The sequence below is a fragment of the Schistocerca gregaria genome, chromosome 3 (genome assembly GCF_023897955.1).
Source record: "Schistocerca gregaria isolate iqSchGreg1 chromosome 3, iqSchGreg1.2, whole genome shotgun sequence".
Taxonomy (NCBI): Eukaryota; Metazoa; Arthropoda; class Insecta; order Orthoptera; family Acrididae; genus Schistocerca; species Schistocerca gregaria.
Window position 1 is genome coordinate 616225229 of NC_064922.1, and position 23806 is coordinate 616249034.

At 41.4% G+C, this 23806-nt stretch overlaps 1 protein-coding gene across 1 annotated transcript in view; it reads left to right on the forward strand.

Moving 5' to 3' along the window:
* LOC126355531 (ATP-binding cassette sub-family B member 5-like) overlaps positions 1-23806 on the forward strand; it is a 188199-nt gene that overhangs the window by 145198 nt on the left and 19195 nt on the right. Inside the window, exon 11 of the mRNA XM_050005875.1 lies at positions 8532-8691. Coding sequence (XP_049861832.1) covers positions 8532-8691 — 160 coding nt within the window. The remainder of the gene's footprint in view (positions 1-8531; positions 8692-23806) is intronic.

Here is a 23806-nt window from a genome sequence, read left to right on the forward strand (position 1 = left end):
ACTATTGCACCGTAGATTAGCTAGATTATGTCTATATTTAAAAGAATTTAATTTCGAGATCATTTATATTAAAGAAAGTCAGAATGTTATTGCCGATGCCTTGCCTAGGTTACTACAAGGTTTAGAGGATTTTGGTGAATTAACAGAGTAAGATACAGAAACCAAAACGTTATTAATGCAAGGTACAACACAACAGGCGGATTACCAAAAATTTTGTAAGCAAATGAAAGTTATACAACAGTATGATCGCAGATGGGGTAAAGTCATGTAAAACTTTAAACAACATGAAGGTGGAAATGTAAGTAAATGGTATCAGAAGTACAAGGGCATTTTGTTTCATAGGAAACATGAAAAATCTGATCAATGGGAATCCTAAGATTATATCGACGAATTTATAAGGCACACACATGAAGTATGGAGACGTTATGGAGTAGGAAAATGTACTGAAAAACTCGCAACACTTTGATATTTCCCAAATTTGAGAAGGCGAGTCCTACAGGTATTAAGAAAATGTGCAATATGTCAAAAACCAATACAGTACAATGTGTCAAAATATACTGAGCTACACGAAATACTCACAAAAAACCTCTAGATATAGTATCCCTGGACACAGCTGGTCCTTATCCAAGAAGTAGAAGAGGAGTAACATACATAGTAGCACTATACGATATTTTCTCGAAACATATCAAAATGTATGCCATTAAAAAGACAACAGCCACAAATATCCGAAAAAGAATTGCGGGAGACTATTTGAGAAGAGTAGGTAAACCAAAGGTACCACTAACTGATAATGCTTCATATTTCGTTGGGCAAAATTGGAAACAATTTATGACCTCACAGGGCATAAAGCTTATATTAGTAAGGGTTTTTCACCCAGAAGCAAGCTCAGTAGAACGAGTCTTCAAAGAATTTAACCGGTTTATTAGGACATACACCCCTCACAAACACACTCGAAGGGTAGAATACGTAACTCCTTTTATGCAAGTTGTCAATAACCTTCGACATTCTTCAACGGGTTTCACACCTAACGAATTGATGTTCCGGACAAAACTAATGAATGAGTGGGAGTCGCCAATTCCAAAGGTACCTACTACCAAAATGACACTACAAGAGAAAACCAAACAAGCCATAACTATACTAAAAAAACAGGACCGAGTATAGAAAGAAAATTTATATTAAGAAACTGAAACGTGTAACACAATTTTTTGAAGGCAACGAGTCCTCTTACAGACGCACCTTAAATCGACAAAATTTGGCAAACTGAATTAGAAGTGGCAATTATTCATTCTGCATGTGTGAAAGTTTTGCAGTGTGCAGATACATCCTTCCCGCTTATTTTCAAACTTAGTTCAACCTGTTCCCGTGAGTGGTGCCGTCACAGCATGTCTTCAATATAGCTGCTACACTTGACGTTCGTCAGAAGCAACGTGCTGTCACAGAATTCCTGTGCTGTGAAAACGAGACAGTGGGAAACATCCGCAAGTGGTTGAAAAAGCGTATGGAAATGCTGCTGTCGATCGCAGTACAGTTAGTCGGTGGGCAAGCAGGTTACGTGATGAAAGCAGGCACGGCAATGTTGAGGATTGTCCTCGCAGTGGCAGGTCCCGTACTACACACCCTCCAGACAATGTGCAGAGACTTAACGAATTGGTGACTGCTGACAGACGCATCACAGTGAACGAATTGTCTTGCTACGCTGGGATAGGGGATGGAAGTGTTTGCAGAATACTGAAAGTGTTGGCGTTAAAAGAAGTTTGTGCCAGGTGGGTTCCCAAGATATTGACAGTGGCTCACAAAGAAACATGAAAAACAGTATGCAGCGAACTTTTGGAACAGTACGAGAATGGTGGAGATGAATTTCTTGGAAGAATTGTGACAGGTGATGAAACATGGCTCCATCATTTTTCACCAGAGACGAAAAGGCAATCAGTTTAGTGGCATCATGCAAATTCACCCAAGAAAAAAAAATTCGAAACCACACCTTCCGCTCGAAAAGTTATGGCTTTGGTGTTTTTCGATTCCGAAGGATTCTTGCTTGTGGACATCATGTCAAGTGGAACCACCATAAATTCTGATGCATATGTGACGACACTGAAGAAACTTCAAGCTCGACTGAGTCGTGTTCGACCACATCGCCAAAAGCAGAATGTTTTGCTGTTGCACGACAATTCACGGCCACATGTCAGTCAAAAAACCATGGGAGCGATCACAAAACTCGGATGGACAACACTGAAACACCCACCTTACACTCCTGACCTGGCTCCATGAGACTATCATCTCTTTGGGAAACTGAAAGACTCTCTTCGTGGAACAAGGTTCGAAATGATGACTCCCTTGTGCACACTGCCAAACAGGGCTCCAGCAGGTTAGTCCAGAATTTTACCGTGCGGGTATACAGGCGCTGGTTCCAAGATGGCGTAAGGCAGTTGAAAGGGATGGAAATTATGTGGAGACATGAAAATGTTGTTTCTAAAGGATGTATCTACACACTGTAAAACTTCCAAACATGTAGAATAAAAGATGGATTTAAAATAAATAGTGTGCGTTTCTTTTGGAGTGACCCTCATAATTTCCAAAATACCATACCCTGGGACGTACATATGAGCCCATGAGAAAACAGGGAGAGACAAGGGTCTCCACGCTCACAAAGATATAAACGCTTTTATAGAATGATGCGGCTTGGTAGCATTTTTTTTCTATCCCAAGATAATTGTACGTAGTGTACATAACTCGAAGTGTAATTTTTCTTCTGGAGTGTATTTTAGGATAAAGTAATGTGCATAGACATAAGTAATTCTTTGATTTGTACACGTAGCCATAAAATTAACAGCAATGAGAAGTAATACACCGCTTCATACGAAGCGAAAGTATAAACAACATTAGCTTTGGCTCAACTCTGTGCTCTGCAATACCCGCTGACGTCAGACAAGGAGAGGAGGCATTGGTCTGTACTCATGTGCGACAGTGTGGCAGGTGGCACAACCAATGAGGATTGCCATATGTACCAGTACTTAACTTAAATGCAAAGTAAATGGGAATACTAAGCAATTGGATCTATATCTTAGAACTAAGGAACCTGTTGATATATGTACACAGAGATTAATTAAATACTAAGCTATATACAACATATTTACAAGCAAAAGGAAGCATTATGAAAAAATTTAAGAGACGTGTAAGCTAAGGAGAAACGACAAAATACCATCAGAAATGTCAAAAAATTTTCTTTGCGGGGTAAATAATCATAAAGGGTAACAGAATAAACGAATGTCTATGAATTTAAACAAAGTATGGAAATATATACGGACGGATGTAATGAGCAAATGTATCAGTGGCCACCGAGCTACGTAATACAATTAGTTTTAAGTGTTTCTTTTTCTTTCAACGACCAGTGTATCGTGACGGCGCAGAAAAGGGAGAATTACGTCGAGAGTAGCATGTTCGGTTCCAAATGAAGAAACGGCTCGCACCTCGAGTAAACAATTTTGTTATAAGGATATTTATACAAAGGTCATAAGGCATATGAAATATGAAATATGCATCGTAGCAGTATATCTCCGTGACATTTATTAGTACCTATTCGCTGGAGAGTGCACATACACGTTTAAGCATGTAATTTCACAAAAACCAATTAATTTTTATCATGACACATGAAAGCTTGAATAATAGCATTTCCAGGTATTCGAGAAAGATAAGTCTACGACGCTCAAAACTTCTTCATATTTCACACTACGTTACACGTGAATTGCAGTACGAGTACACATCACTAACGCGTGAAGAAACAACAACTTCGTGAATGATTAGTCAGTACACATTATTTCCATGAAATAAAAGTTCCTTGGCAACTAGTCCATTACTGCACGAGTAACATTTCCTCAAAAATCCTTGAACCAGTAGATGAGTATTTCCTTCCTTCTGTCCCAAACAAAGGAGGCGGCGCCTAGCGTAGTTAGACCAGCAATGCGTAATGTTTTAGTCCTATTCCCAATGTTTTCCTCCTTCCTCTACCTAAGGAAGATATGAGCTCCCACAAGCGATAAAAGACTAGCTATAAAATGAAGCATAAATGTACCATATGCTTGTATTGTGTCAATATAATGTATTATGTAAATAATTTGTGCATGTGATGTGAACGAAGATAAGTTAAAACTAATAAATAAAACTAAGGTAACAGAACCTAGTTTACCTTAGGAAGAAATTAGCTCCCATAAGTGATAAAAGCCTATTTATAAAATGAAGTATAAATGTGTCATATGCTGGTATTGTATCGTAATAATGTGTTACATAATTAATTTGTATATGTAATGTGGATAAGTTAAAACTAACAAACAAACTGTAGTAACAGAACCCAATTAATGATAATTTTATGACGTTTTAAAACTTAAGAAATCTATGTTCGTTGTGTAAGCGGTGGATGGAATGTCAGCCGTAGGTATAAGCTATCATGTTATGTATATTATTGTAACTCAATACTTGTGTGAATTTGCATTGGAAACCAAACTCCATGTGAAGAAATGAACTTCAAAGACAAGCAATTTGTGCAATGTTTCGGACTGCTATATGTGTCTTTCAACAAGTGGATGGTCAAGTGTGGAGACATTAACATGCGTATGCAACGAAATAACTTCTGAGTGTCGTGGCTAACAGTTTTTGATACATTAATAAGTTAACTATAGTTGTTAGAGCCAGTACATACCTCGTCGACGGATGCTGTTGGCCTGGTCTCTCCAATGAAGCCGTCAGTACGACGGGTAATGAGGACGGCTGGACCGTAAAAATGGAGATCTTCGGTCACAGCGTCGGATTTTGAACAATAAGCACACACCCACTAGAAAAAAAAACGCTGTACGTTTACATACCATGTACCAGAACTATTTGAAACAGTTAACGCAGAACAAGAGCGATCATAAAGCGGTTACAGCGTCGATGATTTAAGCCGTAAATAGAAATATTTAAAAAAGTAGGAAGATTTTTCTGTTTAGCAAACGTGACAAAAGCAGATTTCAGAGTACTTGACGGCTGAACACAAAAGTTTTGTCTCAAATACATATCAGTGGACAAAGCTCAAAACCATCGTACAATACGCATTAGATGAGTATGTGCCAAGCAAGATAGTAAGAGATGGAAAAGAGCCACCATGGTACAACAACCAAGTTAGAAAACTGCTGCGGAAGCAAAGAGAACTTCACAGCAAACATAAACATAGCCAAAGCCTTGCAAACAAACAAAAATTACGCGAAGCGAAATGTAGTATGAGTAGGGCTATGCGAGAGGCGATCAATGAATTCGAAAGTAAAGTTATATGTACTGACTTGGCAGAAAATCCTAAGAAATTTTGGTCTTATGTCAAAGCGGTAGGTGGATCAAAACAAAAAGTCCAGACACTCTGTGACCAATATGGTACTGAAACAGAGGATGACAGACTAAAGGCCGAAATACTAAATGTCTTTTTCCAAATTTGTTTCACAGAGGAAGACTGCATTGTAGTTCCTTCTCTAGATTGTCGCTCAGATGACAAAATGGTAGATATCGAAATGGATGACAGAGGGATAGAAAAACAATTAAAATAACTCAAAAGAGGAAAGACCGCTGGACCTGATGGGATACCAGTTCTATTTTACACAGAGTACACGAAGGAACTTGCCCCTCCTTCCTGCAGCGGTGTACCGTAGGTCTCTAGAAGAGCGTAGCGTTCCAAAGGATTGGAAAAAGGCACAGGTCATCCCCTTTTTCAAGAAGGGACGTCGAACAGATGAGCAGGACTATAGACCTATATCTCTAACGTCGATCAGTTGTAGAATTTTGGAACACGTATTATGTTCGAGTATAATGACTTTTCTGGAGACTCGAAATCTACTCTGTAGGAATCAGCATGGGTTTCGAAAGAGACGATCGTGTGAAACCCAGCTTGCGCTATTCGTCCACGAGACTCAGAGGGCCACAGACACGAGTTCCCAGGTAGATGCCGTGTTCCTTGACTTCTGCAAGGCGTTTGATACAGTTCCCCACAGTCGTTTAATGAACAAAATAAGAGCATATGAACTATCAGAGCAATTGTGTGATTGGATTGAAGATTTCCTAGATAACAGAACGCAGCATGTCATTCTCAATGGAGAGAGGTCTTCCGAAGTAAGAGTGATTTCAGATGTGCTGCAGGGGAGTGTTGTAGGACCGTTGCTATTCACAATATATGTAAATGACCTTGTGGGTAACATCAGAAGTTCACTTAGGCTTTTTGCGGATGACGCTGTAGTATAAGGCTTTTTGCGGATGACGCTGTAGTATATCGAGAGGTTGTAACCGTGGAAAATTGTACTGAAATGCAGGAGGATCCGCAACGAATTGACGCATGGTGCAGTGAATGGTAATTGAACCTCAATGTAGACAAGTTTAATGTGCTGCGAATCCATAGAAAGATAGATCCCTTATCATTTAGCTACAAAATAGCAGGTCAGCAACTGGAAGCACTTAATTCCATAAATTATCTTGGAGTACGCATTAGGAGTGATTTAAAATGGAATGATCATATAAAGTTGATCGTCGGTAAAGCAGATGCCAGACTGAGATTCATTGGAAGAATCCGAAAACAAAGGAAATAGATTACAGCACACTTGTTCGCCCACTGCTCGAATACTGCTCAGCAGTGTGGAATCCGTACCATATAGGGTTGATGGAAGAGATAGAGAAGATCCAACGGAGAGCAGCGCTCTTCGTTACAGGATCATTTAGTAATGGCGAAAGCGTTACGGAGATGATAGATAGACTTCATTGGAAGACTCTGCAAGAGAGACGTTCAATAGCTTGGCACGGGCTTTTGTTGAAGTTTCGAGAACACACCTTCACCGAGGAGTCAAGCAGTATATTGCTCCCTCCTATGTGTATCTCGCGAAGAGACTATGAGGATAAAATCAGAGAGTTTAGAACCCACAGAGAGGCATACCGACAATCTTTCTTTCCATGAACAATACGAGGCTGGAATAGAAGGGAGAACCGATAGAGGTACTCGAAGTACCTTACGCCACACACCGTCAGGTGGCTTGCGGAGTATGGATGTAGACGTAGATGTAGATGTCAACGTCCAGTGTCCGGGCAGTTGTGTAGGTACTTGGTGAAAGACCTCCAGGATATCGTAAAGTTAAAATTTATTAAAAATAAAAAATGAAACACCGATCCACCATAAGCGTCGGCGGAGACTTTAATTATGAATGCGCGGTAAAGCACAGACAAATGAAAAAAAAAATCTTTCAGTTTTCCTTGTACATGGTTTTGTTTCTCACATTCTGTATGTAAAAGGTTCTGTTAAGAACTACGGTTCGGAGTATGATGGGCTACGAGTGTTTTGTGTCATATATGTTGCGAAAGATTTGACATCAGTATTCAGTATTTTTTACTGAAGTGAAGTAGAACCAAGTAAGGAGGATTTTCTTATTTTTGACACGCACTGGTGTCCTTAAAGTCTACTGCCTGTATCTGCAATTGAATTATAAGAGAAGAAGTCCGATTAGCCAAAAATCGTACAAGCACAGCATTTCTAATAATGCAATTGTAATATACTCTACATTTTTTTGTTTCCATTCATATATGTATTATTATATTTTTTATTATTATAACACAGATGAGAATGCATAATGTCAACAGCCCCATGCCACTATTGTCCCAGATGACATGCTCCACCGTGCATGATCGTACAGCCACAACACATTCCTTGAGCCAGAGAATGGGCTTGTTGGCAGTGGGATAAGTATCCAGACAGACAGTCTAAACACAGTAACCGAGAGGGCGAGCTGACAATGGTACATCTAATAACACGGACATAGGAGTGTCCCTAAGAGATCTTTTCAGATGAATACAAGATCTGCAAACAGTATCATAATGGGCGTATTGGTGTGTAGAGACTCCGAGGAGTATGAACATTGCCAGATCATTTGTCACTGTCGTACAAACTCATAATCTGTAATGATGGTATGAGGTGCCACTGGGTGCACAACACGATCGCCTCTGGTTCAAACAGTTGGTATTATTGACAACATTCGTAACATATGTGACATGCTAAGGTTGGTCGCTGCTCCCTGCCTTTTTTCAACAAGGTAACACAAGACTATGTGTTGCTTGTGCTTTCCTGACCTACATCAAAACAGAGTGTATTCGACTGTTGGTCTGTTGAATAAGTTCTCCATCTGGCCATGGGCCGTCGAGAAACTGTTATGCCACCACTTCCCAGCCACTACAACTGATGAATTCTGGGACAGAGATCAAGCACCGTGGACTGAGGTACCTGTGATCATTATCCAAGCTCATTTTGACTCGATGTCCAGCTGGGTAGATCCATTAATGCTGCCAGATGTGGCAGCTCAGTGTACTAAATTTCATCCCCTTGAACACCCTAAAGTAATCTACAGATTTAATTCATGTATCCTTCCTGCTATATTGTATACTCACGATAAGTAAAATTTCGACGTTTTCTGCCCTTCATAGTGATGCAGCTTTTGTAGACAGCAGTGAATGTGAAGCGCTACGATTCTTCTCGCCTACAGGGTGCTGCAGTCGCTGATTTTGGGCACGATGCTGGCATCGCAGTTGGCCGCCCTGGCGCCAAACGTGCTGCGTGGGGAGCTGGCTGCCGCTCGAGTGATGGGCCTCCTCTCCAAGCGCTCTCTCGCCTACAACGTCAACGCCGAGTTCCACACCAAATGGGTCAGTACTTGCGGGCTCGCTGAAACGGGAGGAAACCCTAACACACTCTACAGCAAAAAGTACCCTTAGCTACCCGGTTCAAGAGAATTCGCGAAATATAGATGTAGTTGTAGCTACTGTGGCTGAAAGGATATTATAATATGGCAGGTTCATCCCACCGACAACAGACATCTTCTTTGATTGACTTGACGACGTTGTGCTGTGTGACATCATAAATGCGCTGACAGACATAGAACAGGTAACTTAAAATATTTATTTTGTTTGTATACTACTGGCCATTAATATTGTTACACCACGAAGATGACGTGCTACAGATGCGAAATTTAACCGACAGGAAGAAGTTGCTGTGATATGCAAATGATTAACTTTTCAGAGCATTCACAAAAGGTTGGCATCTGTGGTGACACATACAACGTGCTGACATGAGGAAAGTTTCCAACCGATTTCTCATACACAAACAGCAGTTGACCGGCGTTGCCTGGTGAAACGTTGTTGTGATGCCTCGTGTAAGGAGGAGAAATGAGTACCATCACGTTTCCGACTTTGATAAAGGTCGGATTGTAGCCTATCGCGATTGCGGTTTATCGTATCGCGACATTGCTGCTCGCGTTGGTCGAGATCCAATGACTGTTAGCAGTTTATGGAATCGGTGGGTTCAGGAGGGTAAGACGGAACGCTGGATCCCAACGGGGAGATGACATGCATCTTACCCGCATGGCTGTAACGCATCGTGCAGCCACGTCTCGATCCCTGAGTCAACAGATGGAGACGTTTGCAAGACAAGAACCATCTGCACGAACAGTTCGACGACGTTTGCAGCAGCATGGACTATCAGCTCGGAGACCATGGCTGCAGTTACCCTTGACGCTACATCACAGACAGGAGCGCATGTGATGGTGTACTCAACAACGAACCTGGGTGTACGAATGGCAAAACGTCATTTTTTCGGGTGAATCCAGGTTCTGTTTACAGTATCATGATGGTCGCATCCGTGTTTGGCGACATCGCGGTGAACGCGCATTGGAAGCGTGTATTCGTCATTGCCATACTGGCGTATCACCCGGCGTGATGGTATGGGGTGCCATTGGTTGCACGTCTCCGTCACCTCTTGTTCGCATTGACCGCACTTTGACCAGTGGACGTTACATTTCAGATGTGTTATGACCCGTGGTTCCACCCTTCATTCGATCCCTGGGAAATCCTACATTTCAGCAGAATAATGCACGACCCCACGTTGCAGGTCCTGTACGGGCCTTTCTGCATACAGAAAATGTTCGACTGCTGCCACGGGCCTTTCTGGATACAGAAAATGTTCGACTGCTGCCCTGGCCAGCACATTCTCCAGATCTCTCACCTATTGAAAACGTCTGGTCAATAGTGGCCCAGCAACTGTCTCCTAAAAATACGCCAGTCACCACTCTGGATGAACTGTGGTATCGTGTTGAAGCTGTATGGGCAGCTGTACCTGTACACGCTATTTTTTCGGATGAATCCATTGTTTGATTCAATGTCCAGTCGTATCAAGGCCGTTGTTACGACCAGAGGTGGTTGTTCTGGGTACTGATTTCTACGGTTCTATGCACCTAAATTGCGTGAAAATGTAATCACATGTCAGTTCTTGTATGACATATTTGTCCAATGAATACCCGTTTCTCAGCATTTCTTCTTGGTGTAGCAATTTCAATGGCCAGCAGTGTATATTGTTTTTACAAAATTAATCGTGGTGCAGACAGATCTGTAGCGCAGTTCGAGTTTTATACTAGTTTGAAAACGGCAGTTTGGCTGGTTGAAGGTGAAGGTGAAGGTGAAGGTGAATGCAAAGTCTTACTACGTGTAGTTGTAGTGCACTGATCTGTAGCGAGGTTCAAGGTTTAGGTTAGGTTGAAGTCATCAATTACCTTGAACATTTTATGTAATGAAACACATCTCTGGCTCCCTTCTCTTTCCTTCTCCTCCCCTGTCCTCCAGTCACTGCCAATTATTTTACTAACCATTAAAGCGAAACAGCCAGTCGTTATGTACCTTACTTGATGCCATTTTCCCACTTCTTATTATATCACTCCACTTAGTGAATTAGAGTGTTTTTAAGCTAACTCACGCACAATCATTTAAATCTCCCAACCACAGTGAAGCCTTTGACTGCTCATTACAAACGAAACTGCTTATCAGTATGACAGTTTGTATCCCAGAGCCACCTTCTTCTTTCTTCGCCATCCAAACACATTTTGTAACTCCTTATTAAACTGTGCCACCTCCATCGTCTTGATCTCTGTGCCCCAGATAGGCCAGTCAGGAACTACACATACTCACATACAGTCACATATACACATATTTTACATCTCCAGTAATGGACCAGTATCTCACCCATCATTAAAATGAAGCAGCCAGTCACAGCCCAATATTTCATTCACCAGTAAAACGAAACAACCGCCAGCATGTACCTATTTGTTCACTGAACCCCCCATTCAGAAACAAGTAAATTTTGATATTTGCAACTCCATTAGTGGAAGACGCAATGGACCCTCAAATTAGTTATTTCCAGGTATACAAAATGTCTGTACTATATATCGAAATATCTAAAGATATTGACTCTACTTGTGATGCCTTAAACACGACTGTTTACTCTTCCCCATATTCACAGAATATCTGCATTATGTACCAAAAATACGTAAGCTTCATCATTGATACAATGTTTGTGTAAAGTGACACCAATAATATTTTCATACCTAAAATGTCTGTCAACTTTACGTAAAGATATTGGCAATACTTGCGTAATTTACAGTACTTCCATGTCTAAAATCTCTGTCGAAGAACACTTCACACAACTGACTAATTTACTCTTTAAACTGCACTTGGCAACAAGAAAACTGCGAGCATTGTACCATATTTAATGCAAGGCACAATGGAGCTCCTAAATAAAAATTTTCCATATATAAATTAATCTTGTTCTATAACTGCACAAAACATATTTTGGCTAAAATAACGTGTCAGCTTCTGGAAGAGTTTAATTGTTGTGTAGTTTACAGGTTAAGATACCCTAACGTCTAAAGCATGACTGTGAACTCTCAAATTATGTGACACAATGCTATTTCACCGCCTAAATTGTCTGTATTATTGTTCTGTATCAGTAAAAAACACATGTGGCTAAAATAATATGCTAAGCAGACAATATGGTGACAGTTGACACTCCCTCTTATGCCTAAATGGGGCTATGTTCCATAAACGAACTTTCATCATTTGACCAAGCACCATTTGGGGGGCGGGGGGAAGGGGGGGACGAAGGGAAGACGATAATTAATCAGTAAGAAATTTAATTTATTTTATTGAATGACTAATATAGCTTTTTTAAATTACTTTTGATTTCAGACGTATCTGTAGTTTTGTTCCACTAACATGTTTCTTTACCGTTTTTACACTTTCCTACACTTTAACACAACAAACTGCACTAAAAATGTTGTGTTTACTGATACCTTTAATGTATTGTATCACCACTTAGACTACATATTTTCAAAATAGGAAATTGTGTCTTCGAAGGGGACCAAATACGACATGCAAACAGTGCTCAGTCAAATACAGTGATGAACAAGTCCCCCACACGGATTTCTATCTCTACAAAAATTTAGTTTTGCACCAAAACAAAATTTTCTGTGTTATTTACCCAATTACGTAAAGATTTCTTCTGTAGCATTATTGAACATATGCGGAATTACTGTTGCAACTTAACTGTTTTATAACAGTAAAAATTACACATGGCTATTGACACTACTGATCAACTTACACACTGAGCTGCATTTAGCAATGAACAAAGTTTGAACATTGTACCACACATTAAATAAACCAAAAATTGTTTTTATTATTTGTCAAAATATGTAAGGTTTGTTTTATAACATTACAAAACACATGGCACTACTGCCCTAACTTAAAAAATTGGCATATGCTTAGCCAGGACTGGCTTAAGCTGTCACACAGTGGAAACTACATGACACTTTGACAAAATGGTGTATTGAACAGCAGTTTTAACATCTGAATTTAATACACCTTTGAACAGTAGTTTCAATTTCTGAACTTAATACACATTCAGATAGGTAAGGAATGAGCGCTGCAATGCTTTCAGCTACTCACCTTCAACTACCTATCAAATCAACCAGACAATATAACAACTACTTTATTTTGTGTAGTTTCTATGGCTTCAACAGCTCAGAAAAATTCGTCCTTATATAATCAATACATCACTTTCTGTTAAACCTTCTAACTGCAGCACAAGATGTGACTTGGCTGAGAGCTTACTGGCTAAGCTACAATTCACTGCTTAGTATAGTCCCTTTGGAGTCACACACATGCAGCCTCTCCTGCCATCTCTCCCTGTCCCTTGTCACTGGATGCATGTGATATCAGGGCACTTTACTAAGATTGTTTGTACTCTTAGTCCGCAAGCTCCTACATGAGTCGAGTCGAGACTTGTTCTGAGTTTAGGAGGCATGACTAAAAGTGATGTTATGATTATATAAGAGAAGACTGTACTAAGATGAGTATGTATACCTAGTCAACAATGTCTCAGGCAATGTATAAGACAGTTTGTCACAATTTTATCTGACCCTTAGCTGTAACTGAATGTAACATGGGGAACTGAGCAATTTGTTGCAGTTTAGTTTGATGTTCATCAGTAACCACATATATAATGGGGCAATACGTCATAATTTCATTTGATGCTTATCTGTAAGTGAATATGTAATGGGAAACAATTTGATTAAATTTTATTTGGTGCTTATCTGTAACCAAACCATGTGTTCAGTTAATGTTATTCACCAAGATCGTTGTAATTGCAGACAACATGTCAGCTGACCCTCATTATCCCCCAATAGTATCTCCAACATGCATTTGCTGTAATGGTAGTCTCCATGACTGGAGTAAAGGCACTTGATAGTGGCTAAGACGTTGAACAAGGCAGCTTTTTACGGTTTTTATGGTGTAACATCCAGCCCCATGTACTTGAATGTGTATTAAATTCAGATTTAAACTTCTATTCAGAATGTTATTTCACTAAAGTGTCATGTAGTTCCCAACGAGCAACACCATGAGTTAGTATTACTGGCTGGAAATGACCATTATTCTGCAAGATAAAGTTTTTACCTAAGGATGGCTTTTCATCGGTTGATATTTGATAAACGAAAGTGCTCCACTCAGCTCTTTTCATCTACTCTAAATTGTCACAGTTATCTCTAATGGCAACACTTAGTCATTCTATTAATGTATAAAAAGCAATAGAAGTTAGCTTACTACAAAAATATCCGATAATCACACTACTTTCAATCAAATCTAGAATGATTTTTTTATTGGTAATGCCAACTTCTGAGACGCAGCAGTAGGCACATAACAAAGAAATTCACAGCCTCTAGACTGTGTAGTTCGCAAGATATGACTGCTCAACTGCGGCAGTATCTACATCTACATCTACATGACTACTCTGCAATTCACATTTAAGTGCTTGGCAGAGGGTTCATCGAACCACAATCATACTATCTCTCTACTATTCCACTCCCGAACAGCGAGCGGGAAAAACGAACACCTAAACCTTTCTGTTCGAGCTCTGATTTCTCTTATTTTATTTTGATGATCGTTCCTACCTATGTAGGTTGGGCTCAACAAAATATTTTCGCATTCGGAAGAGAAAGTTGGTGACTGAAATTTCGTAAAAAGGTCTCGCCGCGACGAAAAACGTCTATGCTGTAATGACTTCCATCCCAACTCGTGTATCATATCTCCCACACTCTCTCCCCTATAACGCGAAAATACAAAACGAGCTGCCCTTCTTTGCACCCTCTCGATGTCCTCCGTCAATCCCACCTGGTAAGGATCCCACACCGCGCAGCAATATTCTAACAGAGGACGAACGAGTGTAGTGTAAGCTGTCTCTTTAGTGGACTTGTTGCATCTTCTAAGTGTCCTGCCAATGAAACGCAACCTTTGGCTCGCCTTCCCGACAATATTATCTATGTGGTCCTTCCAACTGAAGTTGTTTGTAATTTTAACACCCAGGTACATAGCTGCGAATTTTGACAGTCACACACCAACATTCAAAATATTATTTGAAGGTCTCACAATAGTCGGATTTTAATGTTTTATACATCAAAATGTTCAGGAAAGTCCAAAGTACATTACAGAGTATAAAACATGAAATGTCGAATTTCATGTACAATGTCCCCTTAAGCAGTAAGTTAGATCAGTAGTGCCACACGTATTTTGACAGACATTTTACACTTGGACAACTGTAACTTATATCAGTGTTGTCAATATCTTTACATATTTTGATATAAAATTCAGAAATTTTGTAAATGTAAAAATATTTAATTTGAGGATTAATAATGCCTTGCACCTAGTGGGATACAAATATCAAACATTTCTCATTGCCAATGTTGAGGTACAGAGGACAAGATGGGGTACATACTGATTAACTGTTACTTTTATAATGGCCAGTAAAATACTGGGATGTGATAGGCTAATTTGTTTTAATGACTGACAGTGTTCTGGACTGTTCTTGAAAGATCTAAATATGCATGTATGTGTTTGTGTGTGTGTGTGTGTGTGTGTGTGTGTGTGTGTGTGTGTGTGTTTCTGAGTCAGGTTTCTCTTTCACACAAATCCAGACTTGACAAGGGTCTGATTCTACTGACAAAGCATGCTGCTGCAATTCTGCATCCACATGCCGTAGTTCATTGTTGACAATCACATGCAGATGTTACTGTGGGGTACATACTGGTTGGCTGTTTCATTTATGCAGTTCAGGTTGGTCAGGTACTTTTGAACATGGCCAAGATAGCAGGTTTGGCGCTGTGTGTTGTTTATCTATTTTGTTTGCTTTTCAGGTTTTCAGATAGTTTTAATTAAGGCAGCAATGCATCAAGATGTCAGCACTGTGGCTACGTACCAATTCACTGTTTCACTTAAAATACTGGTCTGTGATTGGAAGACCTAAATATGTGTGTTGGCATAAGAATTCTCTGATTGGCAAAGGGGCATAGCTTGAAAAGATGTTGAAAAATGGTTCCAAAGGGGGTACATAATGATTGACTGTTTTGCTTCAATGGGCAGTAAAATAGCGGGCTGTGAAAGGAAGAGAGGGAAGGAGAGAGCACGATGGCTTAATGCATGCAAGGTTAAGGCCAAGTTCAAATGCCAATCACCACATCCCAAATGCCCATTTCCCTCATACTAGTTTGAGTATATGGCTTACAAGGATGAGGAATATTCAAGCATATTTGTGTGTTTTATGAGGTGAAATTCAAACTTAACTGTTTTGTGAATAGCTATAATTCTACATGTTCATGCAAGCAAGACAGTGAATCTTCGAGGGCTTAATGTACAGGTGATCTGTCATAGAGTAGCTTTATTGGTCTCTTCTTCTTCAAAGGTATCGTAACTAGTCAGGAGTATCTAGATATTTGGAAAAAATTACATACTGACCATGGAGATTAAGCAGCTGATTATTTTTCATTTCTTACAACATAATTTCATGAGCTTTTCATGTTGTAGAAACTAGCCAGCCATGGCCTGCAGACTATGAAAAGATAAAAAGAGATTGCAAAGAATCATTATATAACCTAAAACGTCTGCCCAATAAAAATTTATGCCATGATACAAGAGAATGAAATTGTACGTTTAAGGCAAATGCTGCAACCATTCCCAATTATTATCAAAAATACTAAAGTCAACAGTAGGTAGAGATCAAGGTTTGTAGGTATAGTGAAATCCTGTTTTGTTTATTCATCCATGGCTATTTTCACAATAGAAATATATATGGTGGCAGATGTTCTAGTTACATTCAATAGGATAACGTGATGTGAGTTTTTTAAACGATAAACGTTAAAAGTTTTGAATTCTTTTTAAAAATTTTAGCATTTGTAACACGGGGAAGGGAGAAATGGTGGGGTGGATAGGAGTCATTAATAGGACATGTGGATAGATTAAGCAAGGAAATTATTGGATCTGATTAATAGTGAAGTATACTAAGGAAATGTAGAAAGGGAACACAATTAAGTAGTTTATTTATGTTCTTTAGCAAGAACGAATATGACCTGCATTCTGACATCTGTTAATGGGATGTCAGGAAGGCAATGCAGTGACCAGGGGAACAACAGTCACAAATGTTAAAATTGGCTTCAATGGGGAGCTTGTTATGTTTGTTCAGAAGTTTGTGAAATTCTTTACATCTTGAAATTTAAATTTCCAATTTCTCTGAAGATCTTCACACTCAGCAAATCTGTGTGTTCACCTCACCCGTCAAAGAAAGTTAGCTTTGTCTGTCCATAGGATGGTCCAGGGCCAGCCCTTGTCAACTGCAATTCTTCTAATAAAATGGAGAGCAAAGTCAACATGTTGTTGTGCATCCTGTGGCGCAAGCAGATGTACGATATGGGTCTTCTATGGATGCCAGCAGGCATGGATGAAGCAGGCATTGATGAGGCAGGCAAAAAGGAATACAAACGTCTCAAAAATGAGATCGGCAGGAAGTGCAAAATGGCTAAGCAGGGATGGCTAGAGGACAAATGTAGAGATGTAGAGGCTTATCTCACAAGAGGTAAGATAGATACTGCCTATAGGAAAATTAAAGAAACCTTTGGAGAAAAGAGAACCACTTGTATGAATAACAAGAGATCTGATGGAAACCTAGTTGTAAGCAAAGAAGGTAAAGCAGAAAGGTGGAAGGAGAATATAGAGGGTCTATACAAGGGCGATGTATTATGGAAATAGAAGAGGATGCAGATGAAGATGAAATGGGAGATATGATACTGCGTGAAGAGTTTGACAGAGCACTGAAAGACCTGAGTCGAAACAAGGCCCCAGGAGTAGACAACATTCCATTAGAACTACTGACGGCCTTGGGAGAGCCAGTCCTGACAAAACTCTACCATCTGGTGAGCAAGATGTATGAGACAGGCGAAATACCCTCAGACTTCGAGAAGAATGTAATAATTCCAATCCCAAAGAAAGCAGGTGTTTACAGATGTGAAAATTACCGAACTATCAGTTTAATAAGTCACAGCTGCAAAATACTAACGCGAATTCCTTACAGACCAATGGAAAAACTGGTAGAAGGCGAAGATCAGTTTGGATTCCGCAGAAATATTGGAACACGTGAGGCAATACTGACCCTATGACTTATCTTAGAAGCCAGATTAAGGAAAAGGAAACCTACATTTCTAGCATTTGTGGACTTAGAGAAAGATTTTGACAATGTTGACTAGAATACTCTCTATCAAATTCTAAAGGTGGCAGGGGTAAAATACAGGGAGCGAAAGGCTATTTACAATTTGTACAGAAACCAGATGGCAGTTATAAGAGTCGAGGGATATGAAAGGGAAGCAGTGGTTGGAAGGGAGTGAGACAGGGTTGTAGCCTGTCCCCTATGTTATTCAATCTGTATATTGAGCAAGCAGTAAAGGAAACAAAAGAAAAATTCGGAGTAGGTATTAAAGTGCATGGAAAAGAAATAAAAACGTTCAGGTTCGCCAATGACATTGTAATTCTGTCAGAGCCAGCAAAGGACTTGGCAGAGCAGTTGAACGGAATGGACAGTGTCTTGAAAGGGAAAAATAAGATGAACATCAACAAAAGCAAAACGAGGATAATGGAATGTAATCGAATTAAGTCGGGTGATGCTGAGGGAATTAGATTAGGAAGTGAGGCACTTAAAGTAGTAAACGAGTTTTGCTATTTGGGGAGCAAAATAACTAATGATGGTCGAAGTAGAGAGGATATAAAATGTAGACTGGCAATGGCAAGGGAAGCGTTTCTGAAGAAGAGAAATTTTTTAACATCGAATATAGATTTAAGTGTCTGGAAGTTGTTTCTGAAAGTATTTGTATGGAGTGTAGCCATGTATGGAAGTGAAACATGGACGATAAATAGTTAAGACAAGAAGAGAATAGAAGCTTTTGAAATGTGTTGCTACAAAAGAAAGCTGATGATTAGATGGGTAGATCACATAACTATTGCGGAGGTAATGAATTGAATTGGGGAGAAGAGGAGTTTGTGGAACAATTTGACTAGAAGAATGGATCAGTTGGTAGGACATGTTCTGAGGCATCAAGGGATCACCAATTTAGTACTGGAGGGCAGCGTGGAGGGTAAAAATCGTAGAGGGAGACCAAGAGATGAATACACTAAGCAGATTCAGAAGGATGTTATTGGGAGATGAAGAAGATTGCACAGCATAGAGTAGCAATGAGAGTTGCATCAAACCAGTCTCAGGACTGAAGACCACAACAACAACAACATGGATGCCATTTGAGAATCGTTTGAAGCACATTCCGTACAATGTACCACGGGATGTTCAGATGTCGTGACACAGCATGCACACAGCCTGACAATTGGGAATTACATGCAGCGCTTTGTTCCATAGCAACAACGATTTCATCAACCATCTGTGGTGCAACCAATTATCGGCCTCTTCCTGTAGCCACACCCAGTTCTCCAGTTGTTTCGAACTTCTTCATCATTCTCTACAGGTCAGGTGGAGAAAGAGGACCCTTCCATAATCCTCTCAACAAGCGATATTCTCGAAGTGCAGCTGAAGCTTTACTGTTGTTTTGATAATAAAGGTTTACTAATAATGCCTTCCTCCTTTTGTTCAAGCTCATGTTGACACATCAACAAGTGCACTGTGATTGGTCAGGTGTGTGAGACAGTGAATCATGATGACTGATCATAGCACATGATGGCCATGGTTTTAACTGGACATCAACGCTGTGAACGTGTAAATCGTGCACCCCATACCCTGGACATTATTGCTGCCAAGTTTGTTACTTGTATGGTAATTAGTTTCCGTGTTATAATGTGTTAAATAGGGAAAATTTAATTCCATCTACCTAGTACTTGGTTACAAACGTTAGAAGCCAGCCTGCTGTGTTGGGGAGGCAGCACTATTTAGTATGGGTTTGTAGTAATATATTTTGAGGAAAGATATCAGGCAAATGATATTACATTAATGGAAGACTGATTAAAAGCCAGCTTTTAAGGTAATCAGTCTTTTTATGTTTGTAATTTCTTATTGTTAGAAACCTCTGTATGGTAGAAGTTTTGCGTGTCCTTGTTTTATAGTTGAAAGAAATATCAAGGAAGGCAACTGTACACAAGATAGTTATCAATAAATATTTTTGCTAACTTGTCTGGATGTGAAAACTGTATGAAAAGTTGTGTAGGTAGTGGGGAGTGGGAGTGGTAATTGTGTCGATAAATAATTACTTGCTCTCCCATCACTTACTATGAATACTTTGATTCTCGCAGCATATACACAAAGCGTGTACCATAGAGCACATACGACAGAGGACTGACCTGCCAAAGATACAGTTGTTCTTGCTGCAGTAGGGCATCAATATTATTGGGTTATAGAGACAGTGGTTCTACGTTCCCACAGAGCCAACCTCCACAAGTGCAGAGCACGATGACTTCGTGATGCATTGTCCCACTGGCAACGGCAAGGGCCAACATATCATAGTCCGCCAGGCGCCTGGGTGGCTGTAAAGGGCTGCCAGCCCTTAAGGTCAATGGTGGTGCCAATGGGGCGATGATTGTGTCTGTTGAGCTGCTGCTGGCTGGTGGTGCATCATCCAGTGTTGGTGATGTTGTCAGTCTGCCAGCAGAGGTGCCCAGGGTGTCAATAGTTATGATGTGGCCAGGGTTGACACGGGCAGGTAGCTGTCTGAAGAAAGGGTGGATTTCAGGCCTGTTGTGTCGATCGTAGCGCAAGAGGTGCAGAGCGCTCTAATGACCTCGAGACCGCGCTGTATCCTGACTGTCTATTGTTGAATTTGGCCATAACCATGAGTAGCGAGTGCTGCAGTGTTATAGAAATGTCTTCTGAGAGGTAGTCTTGCAGGTCTAGGCAGACTGTAAACTGGCTTGAGAGGCCTGGAGCTGGGGTCAGTGGAGGGTAAACACTGAAAGCCCACTCCGGTTTCAGGCGGTTCAGTGACACTGTTGTCTGTTTTCCAGCTTTCAAGATATCAAAAGTGTTTGGCCCTCGTTTCAACACCTTGTGCGGGCCACTTTAGGCAGGTTGGAGGGCAGATTTGACAGCGTCAGTCCTGAGCTTGATGTGTACACACGATTGGAGGCCCTTGTGCATAAAGATGGTCGGTTTGGCGTGGTGGGGTAGCGGTAGGATGCGGATGTAGCGATTTTGGTGCCTGACACGGTTTACCAGATATGGCAGGTTGATGTCAACAGCGTCATTGGTTTGTGATACGAACACTGCTGGGAGGGTGATCGGCTCCCTGTAGAGGACCTCTGCCAGAGAGGCATCCAGATCTTCTTTGTAGGCAGCTCATATGCCCAGCAGCACCTAGGGGATGGCATCCATCCACTCCTGGTCGTGGCATACAAGAGCCGTCTTGAGGGTGCAGTGCCACCATTCCACAAGTCTGTTGAATTCAGGATGGTAGGCCATCCTGTGGAACTGGTGGCACCCACAGAGGCGCAGAGCTCGGAGAACAGGGCCAACTCAAACTGCTGGCCATGGTCAATGGTCAGGGACTCTGGGCAGCTGAGGTGTGCAATTAATAGTGTGATGAAAGCTCGTACGATCGTGTCAGCCAAGTTAATGGTGTTGGCTGAGATATCAGTCAGAGGTGTGGCCTCGATGCATCTTGTTGTCCTGTCTATGGCTGAGAAGATGTACTTGTATCCGTTTGAAACTGGGAGTGAATCCACCAGGTCTATGTGGACATGTTGGAAACAACTCTTCAGGATGCGGAATTTCTAGAGGGGCGATTGGGCATGATGGCCTGTCTTGGCCCGTTGGCATTGGATGCAGGCTCTCATCCATGCAGCGCAGTCTCATCTACTGTTAATCTAAACGAAACGTTCCATTATGAGTTTAAGTGTCTGGCGTACCCTGGGGTGAGGCAAATTGTGGAGGAGGTCGAAAATTGTCTTCCTGAAGTTCTGTGGGACGACTCGTCAGTGATTACCATGGATTCGTCACAATGAACTAGTTTGGTTGTGCCTGCAATGGTGCACTGCTTCAGCTGTAAGCCTGTTGTGCAGATAGCAGGTTTTGAAGGTTGATGTCAGTTGCTTATGCCTCCACTAGTTGGTCAAAGTCAAGGTGCGCCGAGGTGGCGGCACGTTGTGAGAGGTAGTCAGCCACTGTGTTTTCTGCTCCCCATACATAGCGGATGTCTGTAGTTTATTGTGAAATCAAATCCATGTGGCGGAATCATCGAGGGGAGATATCGGCTTGATAGGTTTTTATAGCGTCAGCCAGAGAGTGGTGGTCTGTGTAGACAGTTAGTGGAAGGCCCTTGATGCCATCTTGGAAGTACCGAACCACCTCATATATCGCCAAAAGCTCACAGTCGAAGACTGACTACATTTTCTAGGAGTCGGTAAGTTTCCAAGAGAAAAACCATAGGAGTTGGGTTGCACTGGGGATTTCCTGTTGTAGCACTGTCCCAATCAGCCAGTTGCCAGCGTCAGCCATCATAACCATATGGGTATCCGATGATGGGAGTGTCAGGGTGGTGGTCTGAGTGAAATCAGTTTTGATGCTCTCAAAAGCTGCTTCAATATCAGGAGTCCAAGTGAACTTACATTTGCCAGGCACGGTCTTACTGCAGAGTGACTCTGTGAGTGGTGGAAGTGTTTCTGCAGCATGGGGGAGGTGTTATCAATAAAAATTAATTAATCCTAAAACATGGCATAACTCTTGATAGTCCATTGGGGATAGAAGGTTACGGATTTGGTCTGTCTTTTTTGGGATGGGGTGGATGCACAAAACATCGATGATGTGGCCTACGAATGTAACATGCTTTTGCTGGAGTTGGCATTTGTCCTCATTGACACAACACCATGCTCTACAGATTTGTTGTATACTGTTTTGAGGTGTTTCTCATGATCTTGAGCTGTCTGTGAGAAGATAATTACATGACACATGTAAGAATAGCGAAAGGTCATGGTAAAGAACAAGCAGTCAATGAACCATTGCCAAGTCTGGGTAGCATTCTTTAGTCTGGAGGACATAAAGAGGAATTCAGATAGGCCAAACAGTGTAGTTATTGCCGTCTTTTGGATGTCCTCTGTGGCCTATTGGGATCTGCAAATAAGCTCTTTTGCAGTCGATAACGCTGAAGAAGGTTGCACCAGCCAGTATCTGGGAGAAGCTCTGAATATTGGGCACGGGGTAAGTATCAATGATGGTGCACACGTTCAAGTGTCCATAGTCCCTGCTCTGGGGCCATTTTTTATCTTTTTTTATTCTCATACTAATTGGTGAGGCCATGCACTGACCTAATGGTGCCCTCGTGTAACAGTTCCTCAATAGCAATCTTGGCCGCCTTTAGTTTGTGAGGGACGTAATTATTACTGCCGGCACTGGACTGACCTGTGGTTCTGAAGGCCTGGCGGAGTTTCAGGTGGGTGGCTGTCGTTGCTGGTGTGACGACAGTTGTTGCTGTGTGATCTGCAGCAGTTGTGGGGTTGTTCATTAGCTGCTCATGAGCTGACACTGGTGTAGCAGAAGTCGGTGTATGCAGTAGTCATGGTTTTAAGCTCCGCATACAATGCCTGGCACCTTAGCACGAGGTCCAGTACAGTTCAAGAGGTAGGAGTAGCAGGCGGCGAATTCTCGTCCATCGGAGGGTGGTCGACTGATTGGCGTGCTGTCGTCACGATGTAGCAGTAAGATCCTGTCTAGGTCCAGCGGAAGATTATAATGTCTCAAAAAATCTGCACCCAACACTGGCTCTACAGTGTCGGCCACGAAAATCGTCCGTGGGCGAGTGGGGGGGGGGGGGGAGGGGGGACTATGATGGGAATCACTGAATCGTTTGCAGCGTGTTGTTGTATAGTGGATGGTGTACATTTTCCAGGTGACAGCTGAGGTGGCAGCTTGTCAACTTCGGCATCTGTGTCGACTAGGAAGTATGTTCTAAGATGGTTGTCGTAGACGAAGATATGATAGGTTTTGTTGTGTTTCATAGCGAGGCAGCTTGAAGCGGGTAGAGACCTGATGGACCTGTGTCAGGCCACTGTAACAGTTTGAGTAGCTCCAGTTTAGACGACAGCAGTGTGCATTGGCAGTGAAGCGTGCATAGAACCAGCAGGGGAAGTGGCAGCC